At 48.2% G+C, this 17904-nt stretch overlaps 1 protein-coding gene across 1 annotated transcript in view; it reads right to left on the reverse strand.

Moving 5' to 3' along the window:
* Positions 1 to 17904, reverse strand: part of LOC127585802 (tenascin-X-like) — an 89954-nt gene that overhangs the window by 54665 nt on the left and 17385 nt on the right. Inside the window, exons 9-13 of the mRNA XM_052043501.1 lie at positions 15315 to 15698; positions 11679 to 11960; positions 8679 to 8960; positions 5405 to 5686; positions 4305 to 4574 (exon numbers count right to left, since the gene is read on the reverse strand). Of these exons, the coding sequence (XP_051899461.1) occupies positions 4305 to 4574; positions 5405 to 5686; positions 8679 to 8960; positions 11679 to 11960; positions 15315 to 15698 (1500 nt within the window). The remainder of the gene's footprint in view (positions 1 to 4304; positions 4575 to 5404; positions 5687 to 8678; positions 8961 to 11678; positions 11961 to 15314; positions 15699 to 17904) is intronic.

The following is a 17904-nucleotide window of genomic DNA, read 5'->3' on the forward strand; positions in this document are numbered from 1 at the left end:
GGGGAGCCTGGATTATATAAAAATTAATTTCTATAAATGAGATGTATTAAATAGGCTGATGAAAACAAATCACACAGAGAAGAGAAAATTTATCAAAGCAAATCTGATAAACTTTATATGGGGCCTCTGTGTGAGGAAAGAGCTCTCCAGCCTCATCCCACCACCCAGCATTATGTCTGTAACTCTGCACCTTGCGGATTTTCAAGTAGGCACACCAGTTCTACTTAAGTGTGACGTGGATTTCTGCCTCCAGCACCCTTCTGGTTGTGATTCCAAGGTTCCCACTGCCCTCTGGGTGAAAAGTCTATCCTCATCTCCCCTCAATCCTTTAACAATTACTTTGTCTCTGCTCCCTGTTTTTTCACCTCTCGTAGGTGCTCCCAATCTTTCTTTCCGGCCTCTCAGAATTTTGTAAACTTTAGTTAAGTCTCCTCTCAACCTCCTCTGTTCCATGGAAAACAATCTCGGTTTAACCAATCTTTCCTCACGGTGACAACCTTACAGTCATGGCGACATCCTTGTGAATCTTCCCTGCACCCTCTCCAGTGCAATCACATCACTCCTGCCATGTGCTGACCAGAGCTCTACATCTTTGGTTCCAGCTCAGCATGGATCCAGCTGAATTTCCCAGCTTCATGCAGGAGGTCATGAAGGGTCTGGGAGTTTCAGTGGCCTTACACTGGGGGAACAATAAACCAAGTCATGCACTTGGATGCCTGACGAAAGCTCGGAATTCCTCAGGGACATGAGTGTTCCTGCCCAGAAAATGAAGAATCATGGAAATCAGCTTCAAGGCAAATGGGAGAAAGACTTCCCCAGCCAACAGAACCAACTGTGCCTCTGAGGGACACAGGAGAGGTCAAGGGCATAGCATGCTGACCATGCAAGAGACCAAAGAGAAAGACGGGGTAGCTGAAGGTAGGCCTGAGGCCTAAGGCACTGAACATCACCAAGCACCGTGCATCTCCATTTTACTTCAACACCAGGCGCTCTGCACCACATCACATAGGAATCAAAGCCCCCATTTGCTGACCAGCAGAGCTCACGTTAGAGACTGAAAGTTGGCCAATTTTTTTCCATTTGTTTACATTCTTGTCTGTACATGTGAGGAAGAGGGAGAAGAAAGATTGTACTGGATGGAAGATCTGCAAGGATCAATACTGAGACCTCCGTTGTTTACAACAAATATCAATGATTTGAATGAAAATGTAGGTGGTCTGATTGGCAAGTCTGCAGGTGACAGGAAAACAGGTGGAGTTTTGGATAGTGAGACAGGCTGTCAAAGGGTACGGCAGGATATAGACCAATTGGAAAATTAGGTAGAGAAATGCTACAATGCTCCTAAGGGTCCTGCCGTTTTGGGATGCAAGCAGCAACACGTGAATAGGGTGGTGAAGAAGGCGTGCAGCATGCTTGTCGTCATTGATTGGGGCGTAGAGTATAAAATTTGGGGAAGCCATGCTGCAGCTGCATAAAACTTTGCTTGAACTACATTTGGAGTATTGTGTGCAGTTCTGGTCACCCCACTACAGGAAGAATGTGGAGGCTTTGGAGAGGGTGCAGAAGAGATTCACCAGGATATTTCTTGGATTAATTTTAAGGAGAGGTTGGACAAACTTGGATTTTCTCTGGAGCGTCGGAGGTTGAGCTGCAGTCCGATAGGAGTATATAAAGTTATGAGAGTCATAGAGAAGGTAGATAGAGTCTTTTCCCCAGGGTGGAAATGTCAAATATTAGAAGGCACAGGTTTAAGGTGAGGAGGGGAAAGTTTAAAGATGATGTATGAGGTAAGTTTTTTTTACACAGAGTGTGATAGGTGTCTGGATCACGTTGCCAGGGGAGGTGGCAGAAGCTGATACAATAGTAATGCTTAAGGGGCATTTAGACAGACACATGAACAGGCAGGGAATTTAGAGGTATGGACAACGTGCAGGCAGATGGGATAAATTTAAATTGGCGGCATGGTCATTACAGACATGGTGGGCTGAAGGGCCTGTTCCTTTCCTGTACTTTTCTGTGTTCTACGTTCTAAGATATATTGGGCACTCATGGACAGTAATAGCCTTGGCCACATCCTCCTGGTTGAATATCACAGAAGCCCAGAGATATGTGTTGCAGGGAAGGAAATCAGCTTGAGTCTGTCTGTGACTGTAGACCAACAGCAATGTAGTCTAGTCTCAATGGCTCTCTTACTCAGCACAGCCAGACCCTGTTACATCAAAATTGCTTCGATAATGTGGAAGACGAGACAACCCACCCAGCAGTGGCTCGAATACTGGAGGCAGACCCACCATTTCTGCCAGCCCAGTTACATCATGAGCCTCTCTGGCCCGGTGTAATGCCAGGCACTGCTGGATCTTTGAGCCAGGGTCCTCCATCCTGGCCAGACTGCAAGGAATGGAACACCGGAAGTCTTTTATCATCTTCATTCATTGCAGGCAGGTTCCCTGAGGATATGGGATACGTTACCAAGAACGGATTGATTACTCATTTCCTGATACCCTTGTGAGGTAACCATGTTTTACGACAGGCCAAACTTGTTCAGATTGGCTTTAAAGGTGGGGCAGGACTACAGTAATGTGTAGGTCAGCTGGACTGGATGGTAGTGGTTTCCCTACTCCTGAAATCAGCCACGTTTACACAGTTCAATTCCATCACCCATCAGACTCCAGCAGTTAAGAAGATAGCTTACCAACACCTTCTCAAGGGGCAGTTAGGGATGGGCAACAAATGCTGGCATTGTGAGTGATACAGATATCCCAGGAATGAATAAAAATTGAAATAAAACAGGTGAGATTGGAACACACAACCTCCGGTTTGGTAGCTCAGCACTAAAATCGGGCCAACCACCAGCAGTGGGTTAATAGTTGTTTTCTCAGCACTAAGCAGCACATGCCTTAATCACTTAGACAAACAGGCCATACGCAATTCAACTGTCACGAAACACTCAGCATCAGATCAGTCACTTGCTCTGTGAACCAGATGTAACTCGTTTCATCCCTTTTAAATCTGTGCCTGAAAGGGTGAGAGAAATGGAAACTCTCATCACAGTGAAACAGTGCTTGGGTGTGCACTGAAGACCTCTCCCCGCAGGGCCATAAAGCCAGTGCTGGAAGCTGGGACTACGCTGGGCAGCTCAGACACCATGGGCAGAACAGCTTCCCACTCTGTGGTAAATTTTCCCACGATTCTTTCCACTATCCCTCACATACACACATTTATTGGATTAATATTTTAAGAACTGAGCAAATCGATCCAACAGGATGAAGTTTGATGTTGTGACAGGTTCTGGGTCACAAAATACTGGGATGGAGTTGGGGGGGGGGGGGGCGCAGTTATTATCGCACTAACATTGGAAATCACATCAAGGATTTCTGCTCTCTGTACCCGCAGCTACTGCTCCACATACGAAGAGCCTGCTTTGCTCCCTGTGTTATCCTGGCCACTGTTGGCATTGAGTACGTGAGCAACAGGTCCCCTCACTCCCCAGGAAATCCGAGCCAGAAGCATGAGGCCTTGAGTGGTTCCTGAAGAATGACGGAGGAAGGGGTTGTGAGGAAGGAGGGGGAAGCAACCTAGAGCCACTGAGAGCCGTGCAGACAACCTGTGAACACCAGGCATTGCTGTACACAGGCAGCCCGAGGAGCACCTGCTCATTGTTAATGCTTTTCCCAGGGAAAGATATTCCCAAAACACTACAGCTTGCTGCTCACCCCTCTGAATTCAGGACCCGCTCCCACAGGGAAAGCAGGAAAGGATTGAAGCAAAAGCTGGATCAGTATGAGGGAGAGCAGAATAGCAGGAGATGGTGATTGAGCAGTTGGGGAGGGAATGATATCAGGTGGTGATGGGGGTGAGAAATACCAGCAGGAAGCTGAGGAATCGAATAGCCTGGTGGCTCTGTGCCGTAAAATCTGATTCCCCTGGCTGGAGAATCTTGACCAAGGAGCACGGCCTCAGGGTATAGGGTTAGGATGGAGGTGAGGGGGAAATCTTTTTCACTCTAAGCGGTATGAAACTTTGGAATTCTCTCTTCTAAGCACAGTGAATTCTTTATCAATGAGATCTATGGATTTTTGGATTTGAAAGTCAAGAGGGAGCATGAACAAGGTACAGGATTGGTTGTAACACTGAATGGAAAACTATGCCTGAGGAGCCGAATGGCCTTGTGCTAGTTGTTCTCAAGTTGTAAATCTGAAATCAGAGGCCAGCCTGTAAAGTGAAAGACACACGTGTTTGATCAGTGCGACCAACACCTCTTGTTGACGGAGACACAGCTCACCCTGGCTGGAGACATAGGTTACCTGTGGTGGCCACAGTGGTCAGTGGCTTGGAGCGCTTCCCAGCAGAGAGTCCGTAGAGGTTGATTGTGTAGACAGTGGCTGGCCTCAGGGCCGTGAGCAGACTGCTCCGGAGGTTCCCAGTCACCGTCACACTCTGCACCTCCTGATCCGCCGCTCTGTATTCTACCAGGAATGAGTCATAGTCCCGCTCTGACACCCAGGAGAGCTGGAGCGAGTCTGCTGTGATGTTGGACACGGAGAGGCCAGTCATCTCACTCTGCACCTCAGGGGCTGAACAGGCGAGAAAGTCAAAGGTAGAGGAAATATTTGTCCCTAAACACCCCTCCCTGTTCCCACCTCCTGACCCACACCCCTCCCTGTCCCCGACCTCCCGACCCACACCCCTCCCTGTCCCCGACCTCCCGACCCACACCCTCCCTGTCCCCGACCTCCCGACCCACACCCCTCCCTATCCCCCAACCTCCTGACCCACACCCCTCTCTATCCCCCAACCTCGTGCCCTAAATCCCTTCTTGTCCCTAATCTCCCCTTCCACACCTCTCATCCCCAGCCTCCTGAGCAACACCCCTTTTTATCCCTAATCTCCCCTCCCACACCCCTCCCTGTCCTCAACTTCCCCTCCCACATCTATCCCTGTCCCAACTCCCCCACAATCCTTCCTATCCTTAACTCAGAGTGCAGAGAACATGGAGCTCGCCCTCAGTAGGCTTGGTCTAGGTGAGCTGCAGGAGCAGATTTAAGAGGAAGATGGATAAACACACAAGGCAGTGAGGAATAGAAGGAGGCAGTGGTGGGGGAGATGGAAGGGGTTAAAGGGGGCACGTGTGGGGCAGTGACAACATGGGGTGGAGTGGGCAAGTAGCCTGTTCCTGGGCTGTTTTGAAACAGAAGGAGATGTCCCTGAAATCAGCAGAGCATGAGACCGTACAGCATTCTGCTCAGCCTTTCAGGACTGCCCGGTGGGGCATTGGGTTAAAGTCCTTCTCACACTGCCACATCTGATGTGTACGATGGGGAAACTAATTCCTCTCAACACTGGCATTGACATGATTAGATAAACATTTAAATTATTTTCAAATGAATTTCCAAGTAACAAGTACCTGTGGTGGTGGCATGGGTGGTGAGGGGTTGGGTGCGCAGAGATCCCGAGATCCCATAGAGATAGATGGTGTATCTGGTGGCAGGACGGAGACCCCCGATGAGGTACACCCGCTTTCCGCCAGCCACCGTGATGTTCCGGGTCTCCTGCGATCCATGGACTCTGTACTGGATCAGGAAGGAGTCAAAGGTCCTGTCTGTGGTCCAGGAGAGGCGGATAGAGTTCGATGTGACAGTTGGGGTTGACAGGCTGCCCAATTTCATGGTGGTTTTGTCCGTGGTAGCTAGAGGTAGAAATCAGAATTACTGGTGGAGAAAAGTTCAACTTAACATAGACCAAGCCCTCGGGATGGGTCCACAAGTTCCTGCCTCACTTGGCCTTGTACCCGAGTCTCAGACCAGGCAGCAGAAGCAGGAGCAGCGATCGGCCATATTGTGACACTTTACTCTGTACTGTCATTGTTTTTACCTGTACTACATCGATGCACTCTGTACTAACTCAATGTAACTGCACTGTGTAATGAATTGACCTGTACGAACAGTATGCAAGACAAGTTCTTCACTATACTTTGGTACAAGTGACAATAACAAACCAATACCAATACCAAAACTTGCTCTATCAGTCAATTAGACCTCTTGTTCTGAGACTCTTCTGAGTTCTAGATTCTCCCATCAGGAGAATCAAAGCTGTCAATGAGATTACCTTCCATTCTTCTAAACTAGTGAGGCTAGGTCCAATTTAAAACAAACTCATCATCTCAGGAACCTAACGAAACTTCTCTGCACTGTGCTAGTTAGGCAAGTATATCCCATTCTAAATAAGAAGACTAAAGCTGTACTCCAGATAGGTTTTTAACAATCTTGTACAAGTGTAAGCAAGACTGCCCTATATTTATGCTCCATCCCCTTTGCAACAAACATACCGTTTGCTTTCCTAATTACTTGCTGTTCCTGCAGGCAACTCTGCAGGCTTCAAGTAGGGGGATCCACAGATCCCTCTGTACCTCAGCATTTCACAGCTGATTTCCATTTAAACAAGAGTCTATTATTCAGTTCTTCCTAACAAAATGGTTAATCTCACATTTCCCCCACCCTTTGTGTCTTCTCACAACTTGCTTTAATATGACAGAATTGTCTCCTCCTGTTCTGGCATTAAAGTTGTGTATCAGGCAGGAATACCCCTCACCACACTGGCTGTAACTTACTATATCAGCAACTGGCACAAGGCTTTGTTTAAGGTCAGAATGCAGAGGGCTGGACTGATGATCAGGAATTCAAACCCCTCACAGCAAGCAGGGAATTTGGCATCATTCTCAGATTAGAAGATTTACGAGGACGTTGCCAGGATTTGAGGGCGTGAGTTATAGGGAGAGGTTGTACAGGCTAGGACTTTATTCCTTGGAGCGTAGGAGATTGAGGGGTGACCTTATAGAGGTACATAAAACCATGAGGGGCATAGATAGATGAATGCACACGTCTTTTTCCCAGGGAAGGGGAGCTAGAAACTAAAGGGCATAGGTTTAGGGTGAGGAGGGAGAGATTTAATAGGAACCTAAGGGGCAACTTTTCACCCCGAGGTTGGTGCCAGAGGAAGTGCCTGAGGGAGGTACAATAACAACAGTTGAAAGTCATTTGGATAAGTACATGGATATGAAGGCTTTAGAGGGATAGGGGCCAAACACAGGGAAAGGGGACTAGCTTGGTGAGCACCACGGTCTCATGGACGAGTTGGGCCAATGGCCTGCTTTTGTGCTGTGTTACTCTATGACTCTATTTGATCTAACAAGCCCAAGCTGGCTCTTTTGGGTTCTCTTGTTAGTCCCATTCGTTCCCTACAGCCTTGCTAATTTCTCTTTTTCAAACATTCAACTATTGCCCTCTCAGAAATTCTTGTTGGGACTGCTTCCACCGCCATCAAGAGCCAACCACATCGCTGTGGGCCTGGGGTCACACATAGGCAAAGACAGCAGATGGAGATCAGTGCACCAGGTAGGACTTTACAAGATCCAATAGTTTCATGCTCACTGCTACAGGGTTTATTTTTATTCTGTATTGGCTCGGTTATATTTAAACACTATGGTGGGGTTTGAACAATGGTTGCCAATCGGTCCTCCCTGGCCTGGCAGTGCCGTGACTGCACTGCAACAACTCCAGCAGCTTCACAGAGCTGAACAGTTGGTGGCAGCGGGACAAAACCTAATGGGATATCCCACTCAAGTGAGTGCAGTGCTTGCATCCCCACGAATACCAGTCCCAAAACTCGTTTCAAAACACTGCCACACTGCATCGTGAGCTTTGGAGAAAGACAAGGGAATTTGTTATTGTCCTTCCAAATAACTCTCCAATAAAGCTGTTCACAAAACAAATGGCTTCCTGGCTCGACTACAACAGCCCAGAGGTTATGCTGAACTTATCTAAAACAGGAGATTGGCTGCATATGGAATACCGTACTGTATTCTAGGCACCAGACTTGGAATGGCGTGGCATCAAGGAGTGAACAGAAGTCATATGGGATGAGGGGCCTTGGTTAATGTGGAGAGGCTGGAGAGACTGGGAACATTTCCAGAGCAGAGAAAGTTAAAGTGGGATTGATTGGGTGCTGAGAAACACAGAAGATTTTAGATGAATTTTCTTGAACCAAAATAATGAATCCGTTTTCTCAGGATTTTTCTCATGGTTAGACCTGGGAGAGGTGTAGCTTAGGCAACTGGGTGGCATGTGGGTGAGGTATGTGTTGGCTCAGTGGGAAGAGTGCCTATGTCCCCACTCCACTCCTGGTTCCCAGCATTCCTATTGGAAAGGTTGGTCCAGAGGGAGATTCAGTCTGCTCTTTGCAGTGTTGAGCTGGCAGTGCTCATGGCTGGCTAACTCTGAGCCTTTGTGCATCAGGACAAATGGTTGTTCAGTTCAGGACTTGCCAAGAACTCGATCTGTATGGGTCCAAGAAAATTATTATGATCCCCACTGATGCTGTGCAGAGCACTGAATTACCCATTTAAAAGTGTCCTGCCCAATAGTTGTGGCCCTTGCCAATTGCCAAAGGGTATTGATTTAGGAGGACTGGCAGACACACCAGCCACCACATGCGGAAACAGTTTCAGGCAATGCGTGGAAGTAGGCTCAGTCACATTCCAAAAAGAAATTGGTTAAATACTCAAAGGAAAAGATAGCAGAACTATGAGCAGGGGGAGGGGGACAAATAGCAATGCTCTACCCAAGTTGCTGGGCCAGTCCTGATGGGTTGAATAGCCTCCATGTCTGCCTGTTGTAAGTTACCTGTGGTAGTGATGGGCTTTGTTCGCTGGCCAGAGGTGACACCATACAGGTGAAGGGTGTACTTGGTGCTCGGCCGGAGGCCAGTGATGACTGAAGATTGAAGGTCACCGGCCACCCTGACCTTCCGCACGTCCTTTGATCCCTCAGCTCCATAGTGGATGAGGAAAGAATCAAACTCCCTCTCTGTGGTCCAGGTGAGTAGGAAGGAGCTGTCCGTGATGTTTGAGACAACGAATGTGTCGAGTTTGCCCACTGTCCCAGCCTTGATTTTCTGCAGGGAAACTTGAAGGGAAAGGAGCCAAGAATTAAAGCATTTTAAAAGTCATTGCAACGAGAAGCAGGGTGAGATTGGAGCCCCAGTACTCTGACCCTATTGTCTGCTGGGTTCTGGGAAAGGTTTGCCCCTTTGTTCTGTGAGGGCGTTAAGTGGACTAGACAAAGCACAGACAGGGATTCCATCAAACCGTCTGCAGATTAAACAAGGAAAAAGTGAAAGCCATTCGTCCTGTTCACCTGTCCCCAGTCCTGTGCCTGATGTTTGACAAACTTTGCCTTGGATATCTACCGAGCCAATAACAGGGGACTCCATCATTTCATGTTTGCAGTCAGCTCTGTAACCAATGGAAAGGCAGTAGCCACTTCATGCACAGAAAGTTTCTACTGACAGCAGATGCAACAACGATCCAGTTGTACTAGTTGTGATCTTGGTTGATGGATGAATATCATTCCCAGGACATGGGGCAAAAATAGTGGTTGTATGATATTTTATGTCCACCTGAGGGCTTTGGCTTAACGTTTCATCAAAGGCAGCCCTCAAACAGTGCAGAGCTCCCTCAGCACTGACCCTCCAACACTGTGAGGTTCCCACAGCACTGACCCTCCGACACTGTGGGGTTCCCACAGCACTGACCCTCCAACACTGTGGGGTTCCCACAGCACTGACCCTCCGACACTGTGGGGTTCCCACAGCACTGACCCTCCGACACTGTGGGGTTCCCACAGCACTGACCCTCCGACACTGTGGGGTTCCCACAGCACTGACCCTCCGACACTGTGGGGTTCCCACAGCACTGACCCTCCGACACTGTGGGGTTCCCACAGCACTGACCCTCCGACATTGTGGGGTTCCCACAGCACTGACCCTCCGACACTGTGGGGTTCCCACAGCACTGACCCTCTCACACTGTGGGGTTCCCACAGCACTGACCCTCTCACACTGTGGGGTTCCCACAGCACTGACCCTCTGACACTGTGGGGTTCCCACAGCACTGACCCTCCGACAATGTGGGGTTCCCACAGCACTGACCCTCCGACAATGTGGGGTTCCCACAGCACTGACCCTCTCACACTGTGGGGTTCCCACAGCACTGATCCTCTCACACTGTGGGGTTCCCACAGCACTGACCCTCTCACACTGTGGGGTTCCCACAGCACTGACCCTCTCACACTGGGGTTCCCACAGCACTGATCCTCTAACAATGCAGAGCTCTGTCAGCATTGACAGTGTTGAGTTTTACAGCACTGACCCTTTGACAATGCAGAGTTCCCTCAGCACTGCCAGTTGGAGCTCCCTCTGCACTGACCCTCTGAGCTCCCTGAGCAAAGAACCTTCAACCCTGCAGAGCTCCCGCAGCATTCAACCTCCATCTCCGCAATGTTCCCTTAGCAGTGCCCCTCCAAGGGTGAGAAACTCCCTCAGTACTGTCCCTTTGACAGTGTAGCCTCCTTGAGCACTGCCCATTCACAGTGAGCTGCCCCACCCAAACTGCAGAGCTCCCTCAGCAATGTTCAACCGGCAGGGCCTTACAGCTGCCTCTTTGGCTGTCCCATAGATCCCTCTGGACAGTGATGCTAAGGGATGACTGTACTCTCACAGGGGCAGCTGTGAGTGAGCTCCATACTACTGAAGGATAATGTTTAGGGACATCTGTAATGTCAGAGTATAGTGGAGGTGGGGTAGAAGTTGGGTAACTTGGGGTACAGCAGGGGGAGCAGTGCAGTGCAGTAAGAGGGACAGTGCAGAGGACAACAGGGAACTTCTGGGGAGACAGTGGGAGTTTTGTGTCTGGGGGAGGAACTGGAGGGACTGTTGTGAGTCTGGATGAGGGAGTCAGGGAGTTAGAGTTTGGAGTGGGGTGGCTGTTGGGTGTGAAGGGTTTTAGAAGGGTATGTTGATTAGATGGAGTGTTGTGGGTTAGAGGAATGTGTGGGGAGGGTTAAAGTGGGGATGTGGTTGTTGTGGAAGTTTAGAAAATTGTGTTGCAGATTGGAGAGGGTTAGAATGGTCTGTGGAGAATTAGAGGGCAACTGGGGGTTAGATGGGAGTTGTCTGTGTAGGGGTAAGAGGGAGCCTGAGGGAGAGTTAGAGGGTTTTCCATGTGGGTTTGTGGAGCACAGTTGTGAGCACTCTTGAAGCCTCTTGTGAGGGTGTTAGAGGGGAATGTGGGTCTGTTGGAGGGGCCACAATCAAAGATATCTTCAAGAGGCGGTGCCTCAAGAAGGAGGCATCCATCATTAAGGACCCTCACCACCTGGTACATGGCCTCTTCACGTAACTACCATCGGGGAGGAGGTACAGGAGCCTAAAGATCCACACTCAATGTTTCAGGAACAGCTTCTTCCCCTCCGCCATCAGATTTCTGAACGGTCCATGAACTCTACCTCACTATTCCTCTTTTGCACTATTTATTTATTTTTGTAACTTGCAGTAATGTTTATGTCTTATGTCTTGCACTGTCCTGCTGCCACACAACAAATTTCACGACATATGTTATTGATAATAAACCCGATTTTGATTCTGTGTGTGCATGTTAGAGGGGCTGTGTGTGGGTTAGAGCGGCTGTGTGGATTCGAGGGGTTGTGTGTGGGTTAGAGCGGCTGTGTGTGTGTGTGTGTTACGGGGGTTGTGTGGGTCCAGCCGAGGGTCGATGATCAAGCATGTCGACTGAGAGGAACGGACCACGCGGATGCACCCTCCCACCTCTGCCCATGAGCTGGTACCTGTGGTGACGAGCAGGGGGTAGGGGTCTGTCCGCCGCCCCTCTCGCACCCCATACAGGCGGAGCGAGTACTTGGTGCCGGGCTTCAGACCCTTCAGTAGGACCGAGCGAAAGTGGCCCTGCACCTTGCGGTCCTGCCATTGCTCCGACCCTGCCGACTCCCGGTACTGAACCACGAAGGCGTCGAAGACGCCCCCCACAACCTTCCAGGACAGGCGGAGGCTCCTGGCCGTGACCTCCCGCGCTTTCACGTTGCTGAAGCTGCCAGCTTGGTCGGTGGAGACTGGAAACAGGACAGAAGAGAGTGAAGAGCTACGGAATCCCCCTACATCCCACCCCAAGGAAACCCACCTCCCCACTCGGGATCCCATCCCAGGGAAACCCACCTCCCCACTCGGGATCCCATCCCAGGGGAACCCTCCTCCCCACTCGGGATCCCATCCCAGGGAACCCATCTCCCCACTCGGGATCCCATCCCAGGGGAACCCTCCTCCCCACTCGGGATCCCCCCCAGCGTAATACATGCCCCGAACTCTGGATCCCTGTCCTGGGAAAACCCATCATAGGAGCCCTGCTCGGGAATTCTCCGGCTGGTTTCGGTTTCATCACGTGGGAGGGATTGTCCCCGCCCAGCCCTGTGATCCCGAGCCCTGGGCCAGTCCCTACCCTTGCAATTCCATCCCAAGGAACCACTCCCTCTGGCAATGAAATCCCCTACACCCCAATTCCTGGAAACCTCCCCCAGGGAAATAACCCCCCCCCCCCCCCCACTGCAGGGAACCCAGCAATTCAGGAAAAGCCCCTCCACCTGTGGAATCCTCCTACTCATCTTCAGTGAAATGCCAGCAGAAAAAAATTCCCATCCTCAGGAAATGCCCTACCCCATCTTAGGGAAACCCTTCCCACATAATGACCCCATTGCGCTCAGTTTTCTCCACTTCACTCACGTCCTTTCCCCAAATTCCACATACCTCTGCCATTTCCCCACTATCTTACTCCACTCACCCCATAATCCCCTATAGACCACCCACTCTCTTTCCCATTCCTTTCCCTGACGCTTCTTCCCCATCCCGACACCCGTAACCAGCACCTGCCTCCATTGCCCCTTTCCCTCACACGCTTCTTACATCCCCAACACTTCTCCCATAGGTAATCTCCCTCCACACCTTTTCCCTACATTTCCACACTCTTCCCTCATTTCCTGTTCATTCCATTTCCACACTTCACACCCCCACCCTCTAACATCCATCTGAAACCCCACCTATAATGCTTTCTTTTCCCTGGGCTAAATTTCCTCTCAATGGGTTGGTAGATGTATTGACCCAGATGTGCCCAGCCAACATCTAGATTATATTTGAATGCAGCATCCCTGTCCCTCTTCCAATGTCCTCAGACAAGGAAGCTGGGGTCCAAGCACGCCACTGACGCCTGCAAGAACTTCAATGTGGGAGGAGGCCAATCAGCCCATCAATTCCTGCATCTTTTAACATAATCTTGGCTCCCCGACCAAGAGTTTACCAAATCCAAACCTCTCATAATCTGCAGCAACTATCTGGCAAAGTGGTGCTGCGGGTAGTGCAGCTGCCTCACAGGGAGAGGGATCAAGGTTTGATCCTGACCTTCCAGTGCTGTATGTGGGACTTTTACATTCTCCGTGACCATGTAAGTTAACCCATAGTGCTCGTTTCCTTCCACATCCAACAAGCGCACTGGCTGTTACATTAATTGGCTAACTATCAATTACTCTTAGTTTTAGTGGCTCTCGGGAGGGTTAAGAGATGGGGTTAATGGACATGTGTAAGAAAGACTACAGGAAAATACGACGGGAAATAGGACTGAAGGGATTGCTCTGAGAGCCAGCATAGACTTGATAGGCTGAATAGTTTCCTTCTATGTTTTAAAGAAATATGATGATAATCTTTAAGATCACTGCTTCAAGGGAGATTATTTTCAGCACTAGCATTCTTCAATGTGCTGCCCTTGCTTTAGTTCTGGAACTTCACCCACTTTCTCACGCTGATGATGGCATTTATTGATTATACTACAGTATTTCCTGATATTCAATTACAGCAATGTATGAGTTACCAGCTAATTATATGGAGCGAGCCTGAGCTACTGACTCAGAAGCAGGGGAGTTATTCACAGACCTTCTTGATTTCTTTACAACTACCCAATTTACCCAGCAACGCTGGTGTTACAGAAACTGGGTAAACAAGCCCCATCAGATCAACAAAGATCGACAAAATGTGGGAATGTTTTCATAAAATAACATGGGATATTGGTGTTCTCTGAGTTGTCACCTCTCCTCAAATATTTTTTTATACCAACTTGTAAGTACTGAGATGATTTCAAGGACGGATGGATTGAAGAGAGAGAAAGAGAAAGCCAGACTTTTCCTTTGGTTGGGGGAGAAAGCCTAGAAAAAAAGAGACATGACATTCAAATCAGAGCCAGGTTGTTTGGGGATGTTGTCAGAATTCCCCACACAGTGGGAATAAGAACACAAGAAGTAGGAGGAGGAGGAGGCCATCCAGCCCCTTGAACCTGCTCCACTGTTCACCACGATCATAGCTGATGGATTTCAGCCCTGTTTTCTGCACTATTCCTGCATCACTTGATTCCCTGATATCTAGGAATCTGGAACACTTCCCCCTTCCCCCTTCATGCAAAATGATGTCAGGACTGGGTGTTGGAGATTAATTTCTAAACTGAGACGTAGAATTTTGGGGATGAAAGTACTCAGAGTTAAGGAACCAAGAAAGACATGTTACTGAGCAAATACAATCTGATTCAGGGACGCCTGACCTCAGGGCTCTGGGGTTATTTTCAGATGGGAGTGTAAAACCACGTATGAAGTTATTGCCCACACCCCCATGCCTATGAGGCACGTGCACTAATGCTGCTGGGCTTGCAGTCACATCAAACACTGCACAAGGTTTGCTTGATGTCCCCTGTGCAACATTATAGCACACATTCAAGGCTTGAGAAAATACTGAAGCAGGACTTAATAGAGCTGAGGCTGCTTTGGCATTAGTTAGGGTCCCAATCTTTCTAGATGGGGGAGTGCCATCTTTAATATTGAGTGCCCATCCCACCCCTTGATCCCCAGTCTGAATGCCCAATGACCAACTCCCTGCAATCTACCCACAATCCTCTTTCTCAAGCCAGCAACTCCCACCCTAATCCTCCCAGCCATCCTGACCCTAACTCCAGCCTGTGGTGTTCCTCCCCAATTCACTCCTGTTAACTACTCTCTGCATAGTGGTAAGAGATCACAGAGGGAGGGCCGCTGCCCTCCTGTGTGCCAGGATATCATCATCCCCCTTCAGCGAAGTACCAGCTTCATGTCGAGTGTCCCTGATCGGATTGAATAGTAAATGGCCTCGAGAGTCTGAACTATGGGAGGGAAGAAAAATTATCCAAAACGCCACAACTTTGTAAAAAGTCCTCAGCAATGTTCCTGAAAATAAAAGATTCACGTGCTTCCGAAGGCCTCCGAAACCTGTAAAGAATGTAGACAGGGTAGCAATGGCAGTCCTTCTCCTGTGGATAAGGCAGTGCCTGATGATTAGCTTCCTGTAAGGGTTGGAGAAGTGGGAGTGAAATGACTTGGTAAGTCCTACTTGTATTGGTTTACCTGTAGGTGGAATTGAGAGTGTGTCATCAGTCCTAGTTTGGAAGGTCACATTATTGTTAATGCCAGGGGTGGGAGTTGTGGGAGGCATGTGAGTTTCAAATGAGCTGGATGTGCTGAAGCTCTGGGAAGTGATAAGCAAATCTTTAAAGGGGGTCAGGTTATCGTTGGAAGTGCTGGAACTTGACAAATTCTCTAGTAGTGTCTGTCCTGCTGTGAAGGAAGCAGTCAGCTCCCCTTCTGATTCCTCCTGGCCTGTCTCCTCCTCGTCCTCGTCCTGGTCTTGTTCCTGCTCCTCACTGCCCTCCTCCCGAACTCCTGCTGGCATTGTCTGCAGATCCACTGACTCCTTGTTGATGGTCACTGACCCACTATCCATCCCCCTCACTGAGGGAGATTGAAGAGGAGGGAAAGAACTTCTGTCAATATTCACTTATTAAACAACAAAGGGCAGTTCATAAGATGACAACTAAACTTCTGAGAAACCATTTTCTTATTGGAATGAAATTAATAGCAGTTAGAGAGAGTTCAGTCTTGTTCAAAATCAGAGCAGGTGAATGGATGAAGCTATTTTCCATAAACCTGGCATTATTGATGTGAACACAGGCATTAGTAATAGATCTGAGGATTATTAATCAGTGCATTAACCACTGCATTAATAACTAGTCCATTAGTAATAGATCTGAGCATTATTAACAGTGTATTACTACTCTGACCTACATTAGTCAATGCATCATTTATCTGAGCATTATTAAACAGCACTTTATCGATTGGTGCAGAAATAACTGATCTGAACATTTGTTATTTGTACATTACTAATATACCTGAACATTTCTAGCTAATGAACTGCTAATTAGTACATTAACAATATACATACCTGTGTGTTATTTACCAGTGCATCAACCTGAGCATTATGAACCTCAGCATGTTTAACCAGTACATTAATAATTAGTGCATTTATAATAAGCCCGAGCATTCCTAACCAATACATTATTAACCTGAACATTAGCAATCAGTGCACTGATAACCAATGTATTATTCTGAACTAAATTAATCAGCACATTGTTAACCTGAGCATTAACTAATGCACTGATAATAAAACAGGACTTCAGTGACTTGTATGTTACTAATGATCTCAGCAGTGTTAGCCAGTGAGTTGTTAACTACAGCATTAATAAAAAAATGAACAATGAATGTATTAATAACATATAATGACTATCAGGGTTTAATAAGAACATTGAAATGCTGTGTATAATAAAGCAGTCGCTTAACACCTATGCTATAACCCCAGGTATTATATTTCTCTGTACTTCGATTTCATGTGTGCACTGGCCTCGTGAATGCTAAGGGCTGTTATAAACCCATGAGTGATAATCCACTGTATATTAAGCATGTGAATTATAAATGCATCTGCAGATCACATGATGTATATTTGATTTTATTCCCCTCTCTTCTATAGATCTTTGAGATTGGCCTCTCAATGAAGTGGTTCACTGTTTATTGCCCATGTCACCAGCAGACCTATTATCCAGAAATAAATGACCAAACATCCATTCCACCGTTGTAACATTACTCACTAATTAGCTGTTACCCTTAGCCCTGACTATCCCATGCCCTCCTGGACAGCCTTCCCCATTGTAGTCTCCTCATGCTTGTTGGAAACTCTGCTACCCTCCATCCTAACTTCCACACAGTCCTGTTCACCCGATGTACTCTGTGCCCACTAACGTTAGCAGATAAGCAATGCCTCAATTCCAATTTGTCATCTTTGTGTTCCTATCCCTCCATGGTCCTCACCTCTCCCTCTATCTCTAACCCCCTCTGGCCCCTACTATCTCCAGCCACACCATCTCTGTAACCTCCACCTGCTACATTTTCCCTACCTCTGTAACCTCCACCATGCTCTGCATCCTCCAGATCAGTGTAACCTCCTCTAGCCCCTACGGCTCCTCATTTCTGTAACCCCCTTCAGCCTCTGCAATTGTTCCTATCTCTGTAGCTCATCCAGCCTCTACACTCCTCCCTCTCTCTGTAACCTCCACCAACCCCACACCCCAGCCTCAGTCTCCCTTTCAAATCTTCTCCCAACATACTTAAGAAAACAAAAAAACAGATGCTGGAGCTGACTGAAGGGTCTTGACTGGAAGTTGTAACTCAGGTTCTCTTTTCACAGTTACTCCCTGTCCTGCTGACTGTCTCCAGCATTTTCTATTTTTACTCATTTCAGTAACTTCTCCAGTCTCTGCAAGACTCCCTATCATTTTAATTTACTCCAGCAACTATACTGTCCTGTCACTGTAACCTCCTCCAGTCGCTACACCCTCCTTAAGTGAGCTCCTCTGGCACCAGTACCATTCTATCTCTGTAATCTCCAGTCCCCACACTCTCCCTACTTCTGTGACATTCCACAGTCCCTACATCTCTCCTTAACACTGTAACCTCTCCGAGTCCTACCCCCCCCCCCACTTACCACCATAACCTCCTCCCAACCCTATAGCCATCTGAAATGTCTGTGCTCCTTCTATTCCAGCCTCTTAATCCTCCATTAATTCACACCACTACCACTAGCATCCAGGCGTACAATTGCCCAGAC

The sequence above is a fragment of the Pristis pectinata genome, chromosome 34, assembly GCF_009764475.1.
Source record: "Pristis pectinata isolate sPriPec2 chromosome 34, sPriPec2.1.pri, whole genome shotgun sequence".
In the NCBI taxonomy this organism is placed as follows: domain Eukaryota; kingdom Metazoa; phylum Chordata; class Chondrichthyes; order Rhinopristiformes; family Pristidae; genus Pristis; species Pristis pectinata.